Source organism: Agrilus planipennis, unplaced genomic scaffold (assembly GCF_000699045.2).
Source record: "Agrilus planipennis isolate EAB-ADULT unplaced genomic scaffold, Apla_2.0 scaffold4, whole genome shotgun sequence".
In the NCBI taxonomy this organism is placed as follows: Eukaryota; Metazoa; Arthropoda; class Insecta; order Coleoptera; family Buprestidae; genus Agrilus; species Agrilus planipennis.
Window position 1 is genome coordinate 3,566,569 of NW_020442463.1, and position 23,167 is coordinate 3,589,735.

At 35.2% G+C, this 23,167-nt stretch overlaps 2 protein-coding genes across 4 annotated transcripts in view; one reads left to right on the forward strand and one right to left on the reverse strand.

Moving 5' to 3' along the window:
- Positions 1 to 23,167, forward strand: part of LOC108745188 (neuromodulin-like) — a 94,077-nt gene that overhangs the window by 62,129 nt on the left and 8,781 nt on the right. For both annotated transcript variants that reach the window (XM_018481313.2, XM_018481314.2), the window contains one exon: positions 21,105 to 21,220. In XM_018481313.2, the coding sequence (XP_018336815.1) occupies positions 21,105 to 21,220 (116 nt within the window). The remainder of the gene's footprint in view (positions 1 to 21,104; positions 21,221 to 23,167) is intronic.
- On the reverse strand, positions 9 to 2,205 carry LOC112906551. 2 transcript variants are annotated; one of them, XR_003232411.1, is made up of 2 exons: positions 374 to 2,205; positions 9 to 274 (listed from the first exon to the last, which is right to left on the reverse strand). XR_003232411.1 is itself a non-coding variant. In XM_025980870.1 (2 exons), exon 2 carries the CDS (start codon positions 1,757 to 1,759, stop codon positions 803 to 805), a length of 957 nt encoding a protein of 318 aa, XP_025836655.1. In that variant the 5' UTR covers positions 1,760 to 1,775; positions 1,831 to 2,205; the 3' UTR covers positions 9 to 802. The 2 variants fall into 2 exon arrangements, 1 of the variants encoding a protein (XP_025836655.1); XM_025980870.1 differs by having other exon boundaries at positions 9 to 1,775; positions 1,831 to 2,205.

A 23,167-nucleotide genomic window follows, 5' to 3' on the forward strand; every position in this document is an offset into this window, starting at 1 on the left:
GAAGCAAATGGAGAATCTGACTCTTCAATGATTCCGGCTTGCAAGAGTGCTTTTATCTGAGTTCTAATTTCTTTGTCGTCCGGAATTGAACACTTATATGGACGAGAGGTGACGTATTCATCTCTTAACAGTTTGATCTCAGCTTCCTTCGATCGAACTTTCCCAATATCAAATTTATCCTGGGCAAACATATGTCTATATTTGTGAATAAGATGCAAAATCATTTGTTTGTGCCCATTGTCATCAATGTGGTCTAATTCAGCTTTAAAATCACCTACATTCAAATTTTCATTGAAATTAACATCAACATAATCATTAAAAACGTCATCATAATTGAAACTCTGATCATAACTTGATCGAGAAAAATATTTACAGTTTGATTGTTCAGCAGAAATTGTCTGAGCACTAGGGGCTCGGTCTTCCTGAAAATCAAGGGTTTGTTTGCTATTAGTGCGTTGGAAAATTTCCAAATTTTCATTTTGAATTAATTTAAATGTCTTAATAGCATCAATACCTAGTAACAGATCATATGAGAAATTATCGTTTTTCACAACATAAGTTGTTAAGTAGTCAGTAATGTGTCCAATGCGAAGTTTTATTATAGCCCGGGCTGAAGTAAAATTACATCCGTTGATAGTTTTTAATAAACTCTTATTTTCTATCAATCTCAACTTTAGCAAATCAGCAATTCGTTGGTTAATAAGCGTAACGTTTGAGCCAGAATCGTATATAGCTCTGACCTTTAAATCGTCGTTAAGAACAACGTTCAATTTTATCAACGGATTTAATTTTGCCCGGTCACTTAGTTTAAATTTTTATCAAGATCAATTTTTAGTATTTCCACGTCGGGAGAATTTTCTATCATATTTGTTTTTAGTTTTTCGTTAGTGGACTGCTTGGTACGGCATTCAGCTACCGAATGGTATCGATTTTTAAAACCAAGAGAAGCACAAAACGAACATGGTTTCCGTTGGGATTCATTTTTCGGCTGGGACTCAAGTCTTTTGTTCAACATAGCTGTATGCGTATCGTTCAACCTTGGTCTGGAAGGGTTCTCTGTTTTTTTTCTCTGGAATGTGCCTTCCAATTTTCGGAGTTCTGTATAGAGTTCATCGAGTGAGGTAATCAGTTCCCTATCAAGCTTCTCTTGAGCCTCACTAGGTAAACCAACTACTATTAGGTTAATGCGAGATATTTCGCTGCCGTTAGGTTCAACGTCAAGACATAGCTTTTCCTTTGCCAGCGCATAGTCAACTAAAGACCCGCCTAAAAATTTAAAATTAAAAGCCTTTTTAACGATGGACCAACCCTTATCAACAAAAACATTTAAAAAAGAATCCTTCCAACTTGTCCAAGAAGCAAATAGCCCTATTTTCCTTATAATAGTATCATACCAGTCTTTTGCTGGTCCAATTAAATAAAAATTTAAAGCCTGAATCTTAAGACTATCCGTGATTATCTGGTTTCGGTTACACTCTTCTTCAAATCTATGCAACCACTCTGTGGGGTTGTTTTGTTTCCTATCGAATTTTTCTAATACAAATTTTTTTTCGATTTGTTGCAATTCTATGCCATCAGGAGTAGCGTTCAATTTTAGCTGACGCTCTAAACGTTTAATTCGATCTTCTAATTCTAGTTGTGAAGGTTCAACAACCCGAGACCCCGTCGGAGCTAAAGGAACATATTCTTCTAAGGGTAATTCTTTGAAACACACATTATTCGAGTCATCAAAATATGTGTTGCGAATTTCGTCATCCATTTTAATAGCTATAGTTCTATAACCGTTTATGTCTTTAATTGCGGTTGTTGCGTTAATTATAGGTTTCTTACTTGACAACACTGTGTGGAGTTTTAGGTCCTTGTGTTCATTTGGTAATAAATACCAAATTTTTTTATCCGTAGAAATATTCTGGATCGTAAAATCCTTGTCACCTTTCTTCACAACTTGAACGAAAATCTGGTTCATCTTCTTGTTTATTGGAATCTTGTAATTTAATTTCTAAGATTGTTTTATACGTGATTTTATTCTGAATAAAAGAATTAAATTACACGTTCTTTCTCAACCAAACAAGAGTTCTTGACACAAATAAAACATTAAAAAATAACATAAACACAGTCAACTTGACCAAATCAAAATGAAGTTAAATCTATGATTATTTATATTAAGCTTAACAACTATCCCCAAGGTAGCAGTACTAACCAGAGGTTACATACATTTAGAAGGACTGCGAATATACCTGCTAACTTTCTCTTTGGGACATTATGGGTTATATGCAGGCAGATCGAAACTTGAAAACAAGTGGCAATAATAAAAAGGTTCAAGGAGGAGGCAGGCAGTTTTCCGAAAAGAATTTTAGAAAGAGAAGTACATTTGTTTCTTTCAAGACGAGTAGGTGCTCTCGTATCGGGTTTGTAATTCAAGGAGTATAATTTTGGGAAATCTGCACATAAACAGGGTTATGTGTAGGTTAAGGTTTATACATTAAGTTTTTGTAAATAATGTTGTGTTTTTGAAAATATTAAGCTTTAACGCAACAAGGGTCTTTAATTTGACAATACTAGTCAATTGGTTCATCGTGAGCTAACGAAATGATGTGTAGCGAATTACGCACAAGGTTATTGTTTATTTTGAAATTTCTGGTGAAATTTGATTCTTTTGATTCACCTGTGTCTTCTTTGTCATAATTCTAAAAAACTAAAAAAAAAGGAAAACTAGACCGAGTTACCAAAATCGTACTGGTACGAATAACGATGCTTTCTATATTCAGGAGGTTGTCGTTTAATTGATATATTAAATTAAAAATCATTAAACTTCTGAACGTATTTAAAAGTCAATATTCTTTGAGTGTCCTAAGGTTATAAATAGCATGTATTGGGGACTATGGTCCGCTAAAGGACTCATCATTACGTAACGTACATTAAGTTGCGGTATGGAGGATTCATACGTTTGATCTTAAATCACCTTAGGGCTTGCGTTTAGATTATGGAGAGAGAGAGTTCTGTGATTGTCTTGCGTTGGTTTACTTGAAGTGCTATACTCCAAACGTTTAGGTGAGGAAATGGAGGGAAAGTTTTCCCTAATTGATTTATTCATTTGTACTATGAGTTTGAATTAGGTTATGGTGAGAGGGTATTCTCTGATTGGGTTGTGTGTATATGTTATGCATCAGGGATTAAGTGGTATTCACTGCGGATTTGCGTCACACCAATAGTGACTACAGTGGAAATTCAAAATTTCGTCCGTTGTGAAGCAACATTTGTCTATAAACAGCACCCAATTAGAAAAAGTAGGTTCTGCAGCACTTTTCTTAAGAATCACTCACAAAAATCGACTCGCATCTGAAAATTAGTTTCAAGCAAGGCTTGCACTCGCTGCAAATGATAAGGATGTAGTACCTGTTCCTATAAAATTTGCCACACTGTAACATGACAAGAGTTAACATTTTCTGGTCTTTCACGTGTACTATTTTGAGGGTTGCCTTCTGTAAAATCAAGGATTTCGTCCTCTACAGCGGCGATATGGTTCAAACCCGTAAATAAGTATCATGCTACATCATTGTAACAACAACTGTTCTACAGTGACATACTGCTCTACTCCAATAATTTTTTTTGTATTACTAAATTAGTTTATTGAAGTGCACTTCGATTGACTGAATACTTACAAAGTTTAAATGTTAAAAAAAGACACAACTACTACAGTTTGAATGTAACACAAACACCTTGAGTCACACTTAATGTAATCTAACAAATAACAAACAATATATGAGCAAAAAAATACAAAAGAAATGCAACACTAATGCTGTTAATTACCAACTGATTGAATGCGGTGTTGCCTTGTCGCATGTCTTTACCAGGGCCGGAATTCCATTAGCTTGTACTTTCAGCTAAGTTTTTCTCGGAAACGGTGAACTTTCAGACATATAAACATTCAGGGACTTAATGTTCTTGTTTTATGATGCCGTGTCTTTAAGCTCCGTACTTATTTCTGTTACATTCATCACATTAAACATACTGTGTAATTTACACAGTGTAAACAGCAACAGCCACTCAAAATAAAATAGCAAATTAACGAAGAATTGTTTTGTTTTTATATTTTTTTAATGTTTCATCAATACACAGTAAGTTTAGTTTTTATTTTATTACTTTTGGGAAATCATTAGGCAAAGTAATTGATATAAATAACTGATGTACAATTTTACGAATCCAAACTTTTTTTATTCTTCAAAATTACTTAATTATATTGCAGAACAGGTGAGGTCGACTATTTGTAAGAAATTAACAATAATTACATTGTACCCATGCATAATAGAGCAATAAAACCTGTACCTACAGAATAAGGTTAAGCGCTATTTGGTCGGTCTAATAGGACTGGAGTATAATTTATTTATGTTTGTGTCTTCCTAAATTTGTTACTAATTCCCCAACGGAAACAATATTTGTTCTTGAGTAACGAATAGAATATAATATAATTATCGATTATTTTAAGTATCAGATTGATTATTTTTTTTTTGAACAATTCACTTTTAATTATCAATCTAAGATTTCTGTCTAATCAAGGGTGTTTCGGATTCAATCGAACCTATAGGGATGTATACAGGGTAGTATTTACATTTCAATGTGATTTAAGAGTTTTGGAAAAAGATTCCAGATGAAAACAAATTACATAGCCTTGTATTAGATTTGTGGCGCCATTAAATATATGGGGTATTTTATTATACTTAATAGTAGACTTTTTTTATTTCGTCTTTTGATGTGTTAGGTAAGAGAAAATCTAGAGTGAAGTGGGTTAAGAAGCAAGTAAAAATCAAATGGATAGGAGAAGCTTTTAGAAATTGTAGTACCGATAAAAGCATTCAATTTCCTAGTTCTTCTTATATTTAGATCACCAATTTAAACTTATATACATGTTATTTTCAATATTAGAAAATTCAGGAAATTAGGTTATATAATCAGACAGATAGCTAGTTTAATTCATTTTTAAAACTGGTACAGGTTAGAATGACGTGTTAAATATTACTTTCCTTAAAGAAATAGTGGCAAAATTTACATAAAAAAAATTTCGAGGATTATTTCTGATTATTAATTATTATCCTGGAACAGAAAATATTTAATAGGTAATCTTATTGATGTTACTGCTCTCTTTTGTTGCAATGGAATGCTTAGGGTTATACAATTTGTTTCTGAGACTATACTGAACTATACGTCTTGAAAATCAGGGTATTCGTCTAATAAGATAAGGCAATCATACATTTTTTAAGGCTTTTATTTTATCTAGGCAAATCCTAGGATGTTTATAACCTGGCATAGCTAATACTTTTTGAATGAATATATCTCTATTCTTGCAATGTCTACCTCATATCTTATTGCATAGCCAGGTGAGTTGAACAACTTTCTCAAAAATAAATTTTGAATTTTCTCCAATTCCTGCAGGTATCTCAAGCTCCATCCAAGAGTCGCGTATAGAACATCGAGTGTTTTATACAATTTGAGATAGGTGGTTATATTCAAATTTCTCAATTTGCTCAATAGATTAATAATGGATTGTATTGCATTTCGGATTTTGGTTAGAAAATAATCCGAGACTACAGCATACGTTCCCAATTGAATTAACGATACTTACTCCTAATCCCAAGTATAAATATGGATTAACGAATTCATTCTCGTTGCTTCTGTACAACAGTGGGAAGAATTTTTTTTATGAACATGACCACCTTTTTGGAATTGTACAATTTTTGTTTTTTGCACATTAACTTCAAGATTATTTACATAGAAAATAGTTTTCTAGATATTTTTGTGAAGTATATCAAGGAGATCGAAATGAAAACTATATTATCAGCAAAGGCTAATAAGATAACCTTCAATAGATTATTTATGGACACTCCTCTGATTTCTTTATTAATTAGGAATTTTTCAATGCCAACAATAAATAGAATAAACGTATACTGAAGTGGGCTCAAAATTTGTCCCTGTAATACTTATAGTCAATTTAAACATGTCTGAAAATTCCTCTTCTGTCTTACGGAGATTTGTACATTTTTATGTAGATTAATGATATAGATGGAATTGTGAATTAAAATGCTTTTTACCTTTTCAATATTTTTAACTTTTTATTTTATTTTATTCAAGTTTTATAGATGTCCACACATGTAGTGTCACTCTGTTACATTTTATTCCTGAAAAGCATCTNTTGACGTTCGCTGTAAAAACGTATTATCTACTTAAACATAAATAAATATAATAATGAAACACTTGGTAACGTTTTCACGAATTTATTGACAAAACTCGACGGAATACGTTCTTACTCTTGATTATGATAGGCTACTATATAAAAAATGTCGAGTTTCGTCAATTGTACAAAGGTTACCAAGTGTCTCATTAATTATATTTATTGGTGTTTAATCATGTTCTTTCACTATGCTTATGCCTTGCACCATGGAAACTTTAGATAGTATATTGTCTACTTATTTATAAGTAATAACGTTTAAAACTACAGTTTTGGAAATCCAAACCTGAGAAAGGTTTCATAGGTTCATTTAATTTCTGATGTATTTGAATCTACATGTAAGTTCTACTACTCCGTCAGAGAAATTAGAAAGATCAATGGCGTATTTACAGTTGTTGTTATTTTGCATCACTTCCAGAAATCAGTTTAATACAATTTTTTTATTGAGACTTTTACAGTTTACACTCAATTTTAGTATTATGATATTTTTAATTAAAAAGTTAAAATATTGCTCCGAGTGCAAAGTATGGGCGGCTACAGAGACTATTTCTTTCTTCTTTATTGAATCTTCTCATTACATCTTAGAACAAAGCATTCACTTATCCCTCTGCAAGTTCCTGGGTCTGTACTAGTTTGAATATTTTAAATATTTCTGTTGACGAAATTTGAACAATCTTCACCTGAAAAAGGTAAACAAATTTATAGTGATGTTATTCAATATATTTTTATGAAACTTTAGTATTTTAGTAATGAGAGCATTTATTACGTTTATTAACACATGAAATACTTCAGTAGTAGCAAATACAAACTAGAGGGCGACACACTGCCTGTACTTGGATATTATGTTTTAATAATAATACCTACTTATAAACTCTAACTATTTGTGAACAGTAATTTACTAGCCCTTTATGTCTCAGAAATTCTTGTTAAGTACATCAATTACACAAAAAAAAATTTTGAAATCTAAATTATACACAACACTTACAGACAGACTCCCAGTTCTGCCTGTTGTTTTTGTGATGAGGAGTGTAAAAACCTATCCACATTCTCTGTCACTGTCCTGCGGTGGTTATACGTAGGCGTTTTATCTTTAGCTGCCACGTCCTATAAGCGAAAGACGTTACGGTACGCGACGTCCTGAAGGCAGGTGTTCTCCTTCTGGAAGGTTTTTCTTGAAGCATAAGCAGAAAAGCAATAAAAAAAGAAGAAAGCCAAGGGATAACCCGTGCTTTAGAGGTCTGAGTAAGCCTAAGTCTGCTGTTAATAACAATGTAGGCAGAATTACTTTTGAAAGGAAATAATAATTTCACAATTTATTTTGTTTTATTAATTTCATAGGTTGCTGTACTTTCTTCCTTGCTGCTGAAAGACTCAAAGTTTATCTTCTCACTGCGTTTATTAGAACTAAAAGAAAGCAAACTGTGTCACTCTTTTGTTCATTTTCCCACATAATCAAAATCTGTACTTAATTGACTATCTTTGATGATCTTTTAATTTACTGTTGCCATTTTTCCATGTTTCTTTCTTTATAAAATTTCTCCTTTATCTTTTCATTTCATTTTGTTGTAACTTTTCTCTATGTATTTTTATTTTATATGTATTCTTTCAGTATTGTATACCTACTCATGTGCTTCCTTCGATCTTCAGTCTCCAGTACTCTGATCTCAAAGCATGTTTCACTGTTCAGTGTTCTCAGCACCACACCCGATGTAGAATTTATTATATTTCAATTTTGTTGAATTAAATTCTGAAGTTTGGATACGAGTTTAGATAAAACAAGGGATTCCGTTTGAATGAATAAATTTTCGTTGTAAAACTGTTCACAGCTTCTCGAATAGTAGTGATTTTTATTAGACTCAAAGAACACCTGCTGCTGCGACGAGGACTAGACAAATTCCCTATTAGCTTCAATTGTAAAAATCATTAATTAATTACATGAACTGCTTTTCTTTTGACTTGGACCCTTCCCTCCTCTTTGGTGATATTTAGTATGATGTGGCTACGTGAGATTTACCTAGGTAGGAGCAACCAAATCTTACAAGAAAGTCGCTTATAGCCATTGCATACTGTAATGTTCGTAGGTTTAACAAAATTAACTTCTCAGACTGATAACGACAAAAGCTATTTATTTACACTAATTATTAAAGAACTTAAAAACACTATTAAATTATTACTAAACTTAGGTTATCAATTATTCTATTTACTCACTTTACTGTTGATATATCACTATTCACTGCGCTATTTATTTCACTGCTATCACTGTCAATTTATTTCTCGATTCACTTCTGCAACTGTCAATTTATTTCTTCTTCTCTCGGCGATCGTCTCTTCCTTTAAATACTCTTTTGTTCACTTTCGGGAACTTTCTGGAAACATCCGGATAGTTTATTTTTTCTTTGAACTGTTTAACTGCTTTACGAGACACACATTTACAAATACGGCGCACATGCACACTTATGCTCGCTACAATGCATATGCATATGTATGTACAGTGAACAGTTGATATCTTGACGTTCGCTGTAAAAACGTATTATCTACTTAAACATAAATAAATATAATAATGAAACACTTGGTAACGTTTTCACGAATTTATTGACAAAACTCGACGGAATACGTTCTTACTCTTGATTATGATAGGCTACTATATAAAAAATGTCGAGTTTCGTCAATTGTACAAAGGTTACCAAGTGTCTCATTAATTATATTTATTGGTGTTTAATCATGTTCTTTCACTATGCTTATGCCTTGCACCATGGAAACTTTAGATAGTATATTGTCTACTTATTTATAAGTAATAACGTTTAAAACTACAGTTTTGGAAATCCAAACCTGAGAAAGGTTTCATAGGTTCATTTAATTTCTGATGTATTTGAATCTACATGTAAGTTCTACTACTCCGTCAGAGAAATTAGAAAGATCAATGGCGTATTTACAGTTGTTGTTATTTTGCATCACTTCCAGAAATCAGTTTAATACAATTTTTTTATTGAGACTTTTACAGTTTACACTCAATTTTAGTATTATGATATTTTTAATTAAAAAGTTAAAATATTGCTCCGAGTGCAAAGTATGGGCGGCTACAGAGACTATTTCTTTCTTCTTTATTGAATCTTCTCATTACTATACATTCAAAAGCTTCTCGCATTTAAAATATTCTAAGACTCGGGCAATGTGCCAAATTCTCTCAACAACCGGTTGCAACTTAGATCCCCTAATAATTGTGAAGCTAACTCAGCTAACAAGCGGCTTGCGATAGCAATTTGGAGAAAGTTTGCCGACGTTTGCTTCATTTTACCCACAAGAAATAAGATACGCCTTCTCTACGCTTCAACCTTTTATAACTCTGGAAAGTAATTAACCTTCATGAGAAATGATCCAAGCAGCACACTTCAAATAGGATCCTATAAAAATTTGACGAGTGAATGATACTTTTGAAATGCATAAATTAGTCACAATTAAACTACACTGATTATTTTGAAACAAACCCCTCATGAGCTTTCTATTTCAGAATAAGTAATGTAAGCATAAATTCGTTTTATTAATACTAATGTGGTCGTATTAAATTATGCCTAGTAGATACTTTAATAGAGTCCTACAATTTGGATCGAAGGGAATTTTTGAAATCGGGCTCATTTACAGAAATATTTCAAACAATAGATTAAGTTGGTAAAGCTTTTTCAACCAGTGGGTGAACTGATACTGTTCTGAATTAGGTCTAAAAGCTGTCGTCGGTTGGAGTTGCTTCCTAACGTTTCGTTAGCACGATAGGCGAGCTTCTTCAAAGATCCGATCTCCGATGCTGGATGTGAACCAAGCAACTCCAACCGACGACGGCTTTTAGACCCGAATAGATTAAAATCATTTTTAAATAAATAAAAATAGAATGATATTAAAATGATCAAAAATATGAGACCAAACCATTTAAAAATGTTTCGATCTAAAGCTATTATTAAAGAGACAATTTATTAAGAAGTGCTATAATTAAAAAGATTAAAATAGAACCGAAAATCTAATAGCGAATAATTAAACCAAGGTACACCTACTCATATATACCCTTGTTGTCGCTTTAGGTTTGTTCCACAAACAGGTAGAAGAGATATATAGACCAACATACGTATATACCCATTTATTTTCACTTCAATCACTTCCATTGTATTTTAAACGTGGAATTAAATTATATGCCCCAAATTACAATTTACTAAAAAATTGACTGTAAATAAATGTTAAATTTAATTTTTCTGAACCTGAAGAGAAAGTAAGGAACTCTGGACTTGAATCGACATTAGCCATTACCCATATTGTACCATATTGTTATATAGTATCCATAAATTATTATTTGGGTCATCTAAATTATTAATTTAAAACTGCAAGCTAGCACCTACTTACCTACTGTGTTAGTGGGTCAATTAGCAGCCGTTTAAATAGTGGAATCAATAAAGTCAAGAAGTCGAGAGTGGCGAGTGGAATTCAAGATCAGGAAGATTATATTAATAAGTTATTATTTAACTATAGTTAAAATTTTAACAAGTTTTGTTTATTGTGACATGGTAGAAAAATCGCTTGTTCGATACAATTTAAAAATTATTTTAAGATTGCGTGTTCATCACTATGTACCTTTCTAAGCAATCTGATCAATACAACTGAAGTTAGACACATTGGATATTAAGTTCATCATTTAAAGTATAGGAAAATTGTAACATAAGGCAGTATGAAAGGGAATACCTGCCGTATGTTGATGAATAATTGATCCACATGCAAGCTTATAAAAATTCGACTCCTACATATAATAAATACATAGATTCATCCAGGCCCGGCAGATCACGTTCGGCCTGGATGGGTAGTTAACCTTACGTAATTTAAAGGAATAGGTATAAAAAGGATAAAGCAAAATGTTGAAATTATTATTATGTTACATAACAATATCAATATCAATATCAATTACACAAAGCTTTTAATTGCGTAACGCAAAAACTGCAAATTGTTTATTTAATAAAACGGGCTGGATCATTTTCGAATTTACTTCTTAGGGATGAAGTAAGTTGGGCAAACATCTTAAAGAACGATTTTTTAAGAAAATCTTTCGGGGTCGTAAATTCAGTTGTATCAGCTGCTCCTCGCACCCAGATTAAAACGTTCCTGAACTTTTGATTGATGTGGAATTTGGGGTTCGTTTAGTTCAAGGTCAGCAACCATTTCAACGCTTTTCTTCTATATTTCCTGAAATTTATCATTATGAAAGGCATTTAAAACGTCAGTAACCGTTTCTATCTTTTTGTATGATTCGATCACGGAGAGATTAGGGTAATTAGGCCCAATTTAAATGCTAACGATCAGAGCCAGACAAACTTTGACTACGTAGCAGTCGCTACCTGAGCGTAGTTTGGATCACTCCATATCCTTCAACGAGTACGAGAGAGTAAGCAATAATGACCCATATTGTTTTCTTTTTCTTCTCCCTTCCACTCTCATAGCAAGCCCCTCCATCCCGTAGGCAAGTAAAGCTTCTCTCGCCTATGGAAGGGATAAGAAAAGGAAGGAATCATCTCACTCGCACTCGCAGGAGCGCAACGAGGAGCTCCTTAGCTATACCCGAGGAACACCCGGGAGTTGAAAGAACCGAGTTTGCCCAGCTCTTAAAGATGGTACCCAGCTGTAGACACATTTTGCTGTACCTAACTAAATTGCCGTTTGGATACTGTCATAAAACGTCAATGCTATGCTTTTTTTTAATAGGACTTATATCAAAGTTACCTTTTAAAATACCCACCCGGAATTTTTAGTATATAATTACTCACCATACACACATTATCCACTGGGCTTGATGCACTATATACGAGGCGTTGGTTCAGTAAAACAAAAAACATTTTAACCTTCAATTGCTTCTGAATATGAGAATCAATTTTGAAAAATTTGTTTTACTCTCATAGAGAAGACAATTCTGAAATGTCAAGAATTGTTTTTCAATATTTCTACAAGAACTCATTGTTTCTGTATGTATTTTCTCGAGATGAAACAACACAGATGATATTCCGATAGCATCGTCTCCTATTGCTCAACAGACACAAAAGGAAAATGCTGTTCTATAATATATGTTAGATAACTGGTTGCCGAGCTGCATCCTGCACAAACCCTTTTATTGATTGCTTCTCATCCAAGTTGTCGCTTCAGAAGTTTCATTGTGAAGGACTCGTTACTGCTTGCTGGCGTATGTAATTTGGTTGTCCTTTCTATTATGTAATTTTGCTACCTTCTACCTACGTCAATACATACATACACATATACATACACATACACATATGCACTCGCACACACAACGACATATACATAGATATAGTATACAATGTATTTAGTCCTTGCAAATAGCTCAACTGCATACCCACACGCAATTTACGTATATAGAAGCCTCCCTGTTGCACATTAACCTTTTATTAGCCGTATTACAGAATCTAAAACTTGCTCTATCTACTTCAGACAGGAAGTAGTTTATTAGCTTACGTTGCTAATGTCATTGATGTCAGTTTCAAGTCGAAAATAAATTAAATAAGAAATAGGTATTGAGTTTCATATTATTCTGGACTTCGTTTCGTTGTACCTATGCATATTATAGGTGCTTATTTACAGTCGAAAGAAATTAGCTCGTTCTCTTTAAAATTACGTTTTCTGCTACATCACGTATCAGTATTTACAGCCTTTTTAAACTTAATTACAAAAATGATGAATGCCTAGAGGTCTAGACTCTAGAGAATAGCCCCATCTCGGAAGGTGCAAGAGTAGTGGAGCAGAGTCTTCTACTACCTTGTTTGTCTGAGAGTACCACCTACCCCGAAAATGATACTGCACATTTTGTCGCTTCTTCGCTGTTTCTCCTTCGCTTTGTATCGCCTCGTAACTGGAGCTCGTACCAGCTAACTGTTCTAACCTCGCGGCATCTATTTATTATTTTTATAGGACTTTGTTTTAAAAAGATCTAGAATGTCTGTTCGGTTACCTACATGTATGTGACACTGCTCCCCCCTTCTTAAAATTGACGTCACCTTTGTAGGGAGGAAGGTGGTCAAGATGGACGATCTTCATTTTTACCCGTCCCTTCTGAATTCAATAAACAACGTCGTTGATGCGTCGAGTAACGGTCTGTGGAGCATAACAAGCTTGTTGTAGTTTTGGGAAACGTCCCTTCCGTCTTGATGGATTGTACATATAGCCAATTTTTATCGTTTTCATTAAAACCAGCATAGTTAGCTCGTCGGTCGTATCTGGTCTTCATGCGGACATTTTTGAATCGCAGCTTCGTAGGCACGGTGCTATGGACCTTCTATTTGTCCTGCCAATCATCATGTCCTCTGGCAGCCTGAGCTCTTTCCCAAATAAAATGCTGACCTATGTTTTTCCAATTGTTTCATGGATGACGGATGCTTGTATCGCACTCTCACGTTGTACTGCTGTATTCGTCCTCGAGTCCTAGTCTTCAATTCCTTACTAGCTGCGCATGTCAGGTATTTCCAGCACCAGTCTCCAACATCACATCTATGTCCAATTCTAAGACTTCTGAAACTTTGTTCTTCAGAAGTAGCACAATAGTCTGTTTCTGGTTCCATTCTCCCATATTCCTTTCAACAAGCCGTAGTCCAAGGTAAGGTAAGTCTACTGGGACCAATAACATTTCGTTGTCTGACTTAAATGGCTCAGATATGCCCACGATGGTCTTGAGATTCCAGCTTTTTTTCCATCTCATTATTGGGTCAATACCTTCGTCTTTCTTTTGGTCTTCGTTTAATTCTTTATTTTACCAGGATCCCTCAGGTTGAAAAGTTATTCCGTCTTGTATTTGGGATAACACACACCAAGTCCCACATTACTAACGTCGGCATCAACGATAAAGGGTTCGCTGAACCGTGGGTTGTTACGCATACTTGAGAATGTACACGCACATTTACATACAAAGTTTATTTACAATATTTACACATATATACAAATAGATACAACGACATACATACAACAAAAGAATAAAACACATACGACGTTGTACGTGTTTATATATAACGATCACAAACAAATATATGTACAAAAGAAACGTAAATGGACAATGAGGCCAAAGCTCCGTTTCCCTTGCCGCTGGTGGGCAGAATGTCGGAGTTAGCTAAATAGTAAAAAAACAAAAGAAAACTTTGATGGTTAGGTAGAATATCTCTTTCCCTTGCCGTTGGTCGCTGGAATGTTACAGACAATATCTGCTTACTCTGGAACCGGTAACAAAAAAGGGTGGAAAAAAGAGGGGTTGATGGTGAAGTAAAATTGGTAAAGAAGTAACGAATACAGGATAACGGATATATAGGGGCGCAAAATGGACAAGTTGATTGTAGGAATGGATTTGACATACTCGAAAACCTATGGTTTAAAAAAAAAGAACAAGTCGATATGATAAGTAGAAGTATAAATAGAAAAAATGACGAAAGAAAGTATTTATCCTGTCGAACGAGTTGATCAGGTACAACAAACCGCCTCCCTCTTGAGCAAAATTTATTCCAAGGTTGGTGCGGGATGAATGTCGTTGTGGTGAACTTTGATGGACTTGTTCTCCTTTTGAATCCAGTAGGTATTTCCGCCAATGTGGAAAATGGGGGTATGGTCCAGACCAACGTAAGTCAAAACCAACGTGATATACTCCAGGGGCTTTTTAAATATGGGGTTCTCTACACTACACCAGTTTCTGAGGTTCGTACCTTGGGACTGCTTATTGAACTTGAGCTTGATGTTGGAGGTACTGCTGCTGATGTAGTCGGATGTTGACAACTCTCTCGCGGGTGTTTTTTGATCCTTCGAAACGTTGTCGCATTCTCTCGATCGAAGCGGATTTTGGGCAGATGCTGGTCCCAGGTTCGGTGATCGGCTTGCTGCAAATACATACGGAGGTCAACATTAATTTTTTGATTTGCTCGGTCAGATTTGCTCTTGGATGGTATACAGAGGTAGTCCAATGTTGTATCTTCCATCTTGCGCAGGCCGAAGCCCGTAGCTTAGTAGTGAATGACTACCGTTACCAGTAAACAGAACACATCATGCTCTATGAGGCTCACAGGCATATGTAAAAGCGACGAACGTGTTCGGAGACATACCTATTCAAGGACGACCAGTCATAGTAGCGACGAATGCGAAGAATGGTTTCCTGAATAACGGGGTGTCCTGCTTTATCGTGAAGTTCATGTACGAAACGCACTTGCTCTGAATAAGGAACTGCTATGAACCAATTGACTTTCTTTCTTTTCCACAATTTGTTCTCCTTCACCCGATAGTCCTGAAGGAAGTCCTGATCGTCGGGGCTACAGCTATCTGGATGATCTTAAAGGAAAATGTAACGTTCCTTTAATTGTTGCACGTTAGGGTCGGTTGATTGGGCCTCGCCAATGTCTTCTTTCAGGGTAGCCACTTGCATTTGGGTGGCGGTTGGGATGATAACGTTCGCATACGTTCGCATGCGTATCAGGGTCGGGTGGTAGAAGACAAGAAATATCTGTGGTTTCGGGATCCCGTGCACTGAACTCCGGCTGTCGGGATAGTGCATCCAGGAGTTGGTTTGATCTCCCGGGGCAATGTTCGACAGTGAATGTAAAATCCTGAAGCAGTAGCGCCCAACGTTTCACTTGTTCCGTGGGGTTGAACTTGATGCTTGCGTACGCTACGACGTTTCAGCGCTCGCTTTCTTCTTCTTGATATAAGACCGCAGCAGCTCCTTTCATGCAAGCGCCGGTTTGTAAACGAATGGTTTGTTGAAGTCGGGACGCTTTATTTGAAGCGGCGAAAATCTCCTTAAAGTTATTTTTCAGTTCGCCAAAATTTTGTTGGTAGTGGAGCGGGAAATATTGTATCAGCTGATCGATACACCGTTTGTCTGGTTTCCTTCCCAAAGTGTACATATCTTCGTTAGAAATTGAATGTGACATGGTTGTTGGTAAGCCACTGTTCCCACAACAAACTCTTCCCTTAGTTTAGGTGAGAGTGTAATCTTTAGATGTTCTTTCTGACATTCGGCTGTCCATTGGAATGAACCTCCATCTTCTATAAGTCTGTGTAGTAGTCGGGCTATATCGGCAAATCCTCGTATGAATCACTGATAGTAGGAGCACAGTCTTAGAAAACTTTTAAGTTTGTGACAATCCTTTGGTAGGGCAACTTCAAACGGTATCCGTTTTATTACAGTCGGTCATAATTCCTTACACTGTTATGACATGATTGACGTATTTCACTTCTCTTCTAAACAGGAAGCATTTCTTGGGATTTGGCTTCAATTTTGCGGCTGACAATTTTTTGAAGACTTCCGTTTCGTTTCGGAGGTGGTCGTCGAAGTCCCTTCCTAGTATAATGATGTCGTAGGCATATTAAATCTTGTAATACAGTATCCATGCGTCTTCCGAATGTAACTGGTGCATTGCACAATCCAAAAGGCATCACATTGACCTGTCATAGACCATTTTCGGTTATAAAAGCAGTCTTCTTCTAATCCAGCCAAAATCTTCACCTGAAAGGGCGAAGACGTGTTGAAAACAGGTAAGAAGTTGAAATTGTTACTTGACCGTTTCATCTGTTCTGTTAATGCTGCAGGAAGTGAAGTCGGCTTTGTATCAGGGTTTTCTTTCAAGTCACAGTGGTGGATTTCAGCTGCTAGTTTAAATACTTCGTACTCTATGCCTTTGCAGATCTTTTGTTGGAAGTCCTTTAAATTGGCGATTGTAACAGGTATCGGTAATGTTCCATTTCTTACTACTATATATCCCGCTAGTAATGCTTTCTTTGTCAAGTTCTGATTGTCCAGTTTAACTACCTTAATGTATATGTTCCATAGTTTGTTGAAGTCTTTCCGGAAGCTGTAGGTTCAGTCATCTTATCAAAGGTCGAGTTGGCCGTTCCGATACCACATTAGGTCGAACGATATTGTTGGATGCATCTGTGTCGGTAACGATCTTAACATTATGCGTATTTATAGTCAGTTCTATGAATAATGAGTTAGTTCAGTCTAATCTTGAAATGATGACTTCTTCTTTGCTTAGTGAGGGTGAACCAACTGTGGCCCTTAAAGTTAACTGACTAGTTTTAGTTTTCCGACTGCCGTGTTGTTTTCTGAGGGGCATTCTTGAGTTGGCCCTAATTTCTACATTTTAGACGAGCAGTTCTTGCAGTCTCGAACAAAACGATCACATTCCACATTCTTATTTTTAATTTTGCTCTCATGTCTGTAGCATTGACCTTCTTCATATCCATTACACATTCCCTGATTAGTAACGTAACACCTTCTGTTGTAATTTCTTTTCTTTTTAATTTCTTCTCTCATTTGTTCTATCATCGTTTCCATCTTGATTTCTTTTTTTTCTTTCTTCTTTTTCATATTGATTTCCCTCTCTTTTATCTTCTTTTCCATTTCATCTCTAATATTATATACCTTTTCCTCCATTCCCTTGTTGATTGGTTCTTATACGTTCTTTATTTCTATTTCCATTTCCTGCTTCATTTATTCTTGAGCTGCTTTTAACTCTTTTTGTCCCATATGTCATCTTGTACTGCTTTTAATTCTTGCTTTATTTCTTCCTGTCCGTTTTTAATTTCTTCTTGTTCCTCTTCCATTATCGGTTTCATTTCTTCTTGTTCTGCATTAACTTCTACCATCATTGACTTCACAGCCTTTAGCTTCGTACAATTCGTCGCTTCTTCGCTCTTTCTCGTTCGCTTTTTATTACTTATAAGGGCTGGCCTTGTTCATGAAAGATCAATAACGTGACGTCTAAAAAATTTGGCCTGATTTGTCACTATGTATGTTGGGTTGACTACATTCATGTGACAATATTTACACTTAAGACCAAACACAAAAAAGATAAAGCCACAAAGAGCAAAAAGTTGTAGAAGGACGAACAGAGAATTGAATTTACTTAATTACTGGTAGATACTCTTAAAGTAGGGATGGGAATGCAGGGGGCGAGACCAATGGTTATTGGTTTATTTGGCCTTAGGCTACTGTTAATGACCATTAATAAACATTTGTTAAATTGTCCTAGTAAACAGCTATGGAACTGCAAAACCCTAATAAATGTAGGCAGAGAAAGTTTGCTTTCGGAACTGTATCGGCAACAATTCAACATTGGGAAATATGTACCGCATCCTATTAATGTTTTGCATATTGTCATTGTTAAACTGAAAGAACAACACAATCACAGATACAACAGTGGCCAAACCATACATGCCAAGTTAAATAGAAGTGCATTTTATCGGTTAGCATTTTGGCAAAACTGTCTCACATTTCTACTTTGAACTTATTAGTCCTCTTCACCATGCCATTGATTCATTGTCAGTTTGATAAGTACATATATTAATAAGAAAGTCGTATTGTAGTTTACAATGCTATCTTTGAATTTGTGCTGCCAACTTTCTCTTTTGATAAATAAGTTAAGGTTACGGTAGGAAAAAGACAACACGAACGTAGTGATAAATATATCGCAAAGTATACTTTTACCATTAAAAAGGACCATGTTATACGCAACGTCGCATTCAATCAGTTGGGAATTAGCAGCATCGGTATTGTATTTATTTTGTACTTTTTTTGCTCATAAACTAGGTCAGTGTGTCACTCATTGTTATTACAATGAAGTTTAGTACGACAGAACTTTGAGATATGATCCTGATCTACGGCAAATGTGGATACTACATTAATGCAATAATCGAGTTGTACAGCCATCAACATTCTCAGCGAGCCATTTTAAGTGCGGTACAACCCTACATTTAAGGGTCGTGTGCGTCGACATCCGAACCATATCACCGTTGTAGAAGACGAAATCCTAGAGTTCATAGAAGGCAACTCCTAACGTAGTGCACTGAAATAGCAGGGAACGTTGGCTCCTCTCATATGACAGTGTGGCGAATTTTAAGAGAAGTTGCTGCACCCTTTTTATTTGCAGCGAGCCTTACATGAAACTGATTTTTAACTGCGAGTTAATTTTTGTTAGCTTCGACAGAGAAGTGCTTTATTATTTCTATAGAGTGTTGTTTGCAGACAAATTTACTTCACACTGGATGGAATATTGAATTCTCACAATAATCAGTATTGGTGCGATGTAAATTCGCTTGTCGTGCATCCCTTGCAATTTCTGTAAATGTGTGGTATGAAATTTTGAAGACTTATTTACTTTTTTGGTAGCTTTACTTAGAATCAACCACACAAAAGTAACGCACTTTGGCAATATCTCAATGTTGGTGTGAAAATTTGCCTTAATAAAACTACAATTATCCAGTGAAACTCATTCACCGACTAACGTATACGTAATTACGTTGTAATGCTGTCTATAACGTACTTATTTAGTTTATTTAGGTATAAATATTATGTGTTATACTAAATTGTTTATGCATATGTTAGAGTTTGATGATCGTCAATGTTTACAGTCTCAGTCCATGTAGCTGCAGACATCCATGTTGGCAATTTACACACAGGACCGCGTTCGGCACTTATTTCTGTTACACCCTGTATGGATGTGGACATATTGTATAACCTGCGGTTACCTGTTGTCGCTTTACCCGCAGTATATTGCCGCTTATGACTCAAAAGCGGCGATTTTGATGAATAATTGAAAAACATGTCATTATTAGAATTTCGTTAGTTTTCAAGTAACACTCCATTCGATTTTATTTGAAGTTTTTAAATTTTTTCTTTCTCAACTCTTTAGAATGCTATTTTTGTAAAATCCTTTTGTAGTGCGCCCTATTGTAAGTAATAGTGTTACAAAGTAGGTACCTATCCATAAATTCTTATTTGGGTCACTAGTTCAATGTTGGTGTACCTAAATTGTTTGTTTAAAATTGCAAGCTAAGATAGTTACCTACTGGATTAGTAGGTCAATTAGCCACCGCTTAATTACGGAATCAATAATAGTCGAATTGCTAGTCAAATTCGAATTCAGATTGAAGAATCCCGAGAAGCAAGTAAAACAGGGTGTTGAGTCGATTTGCCGTCTTCACTTACCCTGGGACGATTCCTTACAATTTCCTACGTCCCCCAATCATATAGTAAGATATGCTGATATTGTTGTTATGTGTTATCTTATGAAATATTGTTAAATTATTGTTGTAAATAAATTGTTTTTATTTATTAGCTCACGTGAAATTGTTAAATGCATTGCTGATACTAAATTAACTAAATTTACTTCTAATATTACATTAAATTAATCATATTTCTAAATAAATATAAAAAAAAATATTTGACAACAGTCAAAATACGCTGGCAAATTTTTATAATAATAACCTCGACTTTGCGACCGTCATATCGGTCATAACTTCTGGCGCTTGTTGTGGGGCATTATTATTCTTCTTGGTAGCTTCCTTCTGATCTTTATACATTTCTTCCTTTGGGTTACTATGGCATTATTCCACCAGTATTTCACAGTTTTGGTCGCCTTTTTGGTCTTAACAAAGAGAGAGTTCTGGTACGCTTCCAGCACCAGACCAGTCGGGACGGATGGATACAGTGAGGTAGTTAAAGTCCATCTCAGTCCCTGGAAAGTTAAGCAAAGCCTTCGTCATCCTATTCTCGATCCTGATTACAACCCAATGGATTTCTTTTTTTTGTGGGCATATGAGATCTTTAATTTATACCAACGAAATTCATTCACAAAATGAACTCTGGGAAAAAAACATTTTTAAATCTCTTTTCTAGACCATACGCTATATCTGTAGTTTTGTACGCACATATGGAAGAATAGTTTATGAAAGACTAAATGTGTTGGTAAAACTCTGTTTGCTTTTTAACAAAGAATGTTTGGAAATTATTTCGCTTAATATTAAATTCGCGAAAAGACATATATAATAAGATTGAGGCACTTTTAGTTTAACAATTAAAATAATTTCCCAGGTTTGGAAGAAGCTGCAACAAAAATCCAAGCATCATTTCGAGGGCACCTAGTACGAAAGCAAATGGACAAAGATGAAAAGCAAGAAGGCAAGGGAGACAGCAAGAATTCTGATAACGTAAGTTCAATTCATTTTTAAAATTGTGACCAATAACAGTTTTGAAAACGTAATAAACGAAAATTCGAATATGAGAATAACATGTACAATAGAACTGATGTTACATTAGAGATGTGGTTATAACCGATAATTATGTTGTTATAACCATGTTTCACTGTATTTATGAAGATAAAAAAACATTCGTACATCAATAATTGAGAACCAAAATAATTAAATAATAATTTCCATCTGTTGGTAGACAGGTATCTTATTACATCAGTCCTTTAAAACATAAAAAGCGTTCAAACTAACTCATTGAAGAACACTTAACATTTCTTATTATGGAATTGGTGTTTTCTTTTAAGTCCTGTCCAGACCAACCCAACAAAATGCACAAAACAGACGCCACCGTTTGGTCAGTTGCGGTAGAATTGCCCGCGATTTGTGTTCCTGAACGGTATCGGTGTTATTAGGATCAAATTCCGCCAAGTCGAAAATGACCAATGCTAGCCGTGGTCGTTTAAAAACCTAACATTAGGAGTTTACACAATTTAATATAAATAAAAAATTAAATTTCAAAAATAAATGTTTATTTGCCACACAATACATACTTTTATAAAATACCACAAATGACGCGGCAAACGTCATCTGTAGTACGATGCTACATTTTAGGATTACGTATGCCCCAACAAGGTCCATTTCAATATATGGATATCTACTTGCTGAAACGAATCCCGGCGTAGCTAACCTCTACGTGATAGGCACGTTATCATAATCGAATAAAATAATTCGAAGTGGTCTTTATTCTGTCAAAACTGCCACACGCGGATTGCTATTTCGATATTTTTGGATCTCATCAGCCTCTTCCATTTTATTTAAAGCTATCTCCAACTCCTCCTTGCTAGAAGCTGATATTACTATATCATCTGTAAATCTAAGCATACTAATCTTTTGCCCCTCCATATCTATCCCTACAGTACTATCTTTAATGATGTTAATCGTTTCTTCGACGTATAAATTAAAAAGTAGCAGTGACAATGTGCATCTCTGCCTAACTCCCTTCCAAATATTTAGTTCTATACGTTTTAGCTCCAGCTGTATAACTGCCTGGAGCTCTTTGTACAAACTAAATAATCCCTCTTCTACCTCTGTAACTGATCCGTACATTTTTAACTATATTTAACATCTTGTCCCATTTAACATTCAAAAGCCTTTTCTAAATCTACAAATCCTATATACGCACTCTTTCCTTTTTCCATCGTTTTCTCTATTGTTACCCGTAAAGTTAGAATGGTCTCTATTTCTCTATTTCTTCTAAACCCAAGTTGATCTTCCCCTAATAGTTTTTCAGCACTTTTTTCCATCCTCCTCTGTACAATTCTAGTTAAGATTTTTGACGCATGGGAAGTTAAGCTAATGGTTCTAAATTTCCCGTACCTATCCGCGCCTATCTTTTTAGGTATGGTTACTACCATGTTCCGCTTATAATCCCCTGGAACTTTCCCCATCTCGTAGATGTTACTAACTAGCTTAAACATACGATCTCTAACCTCTTGTCCCTCATGTTTTAGAATTTCCGCTTGTATCCCATCTGTACCCCGCGCCGTATTATTCTTTTAGTTTTTAATGCTCCATCGAATTCTTCTCTCATTATGGGATAACCTAGCTCACCTGTCTCCACTCTGTCTTCCGTCTCTAACTCATAGCCTACGTATAGGTTCTCTAAATATTCTTTCCACCTAGCTGTATTTTCCTCATTTTCTATCAAAATGGCCTCTGCCTCGTTTCTTATATTGTTACTACTGTACCCTACATCTCTTTTAATTATATTATAAGCCTCATCGGTTTTGCCTACTTTAAATATTTCTTCTACTTCTTTACACCTCCTATCAATCCACTGTCCCTTAGCTGCCCTACACTTCCTAATTATCTACTTTATAGCCTTTTCTACCATTCTTCGTCTGTCAT

Excerpts from the sequence above, each read along its gene's own strand:
- LOC112906551 (XM_025980870.1), bottom strand. The coding sequence starts at position 1,759 with ATGGATGACGAAATTCGCAACACATATTTTGATGACTCGAATAATGTG.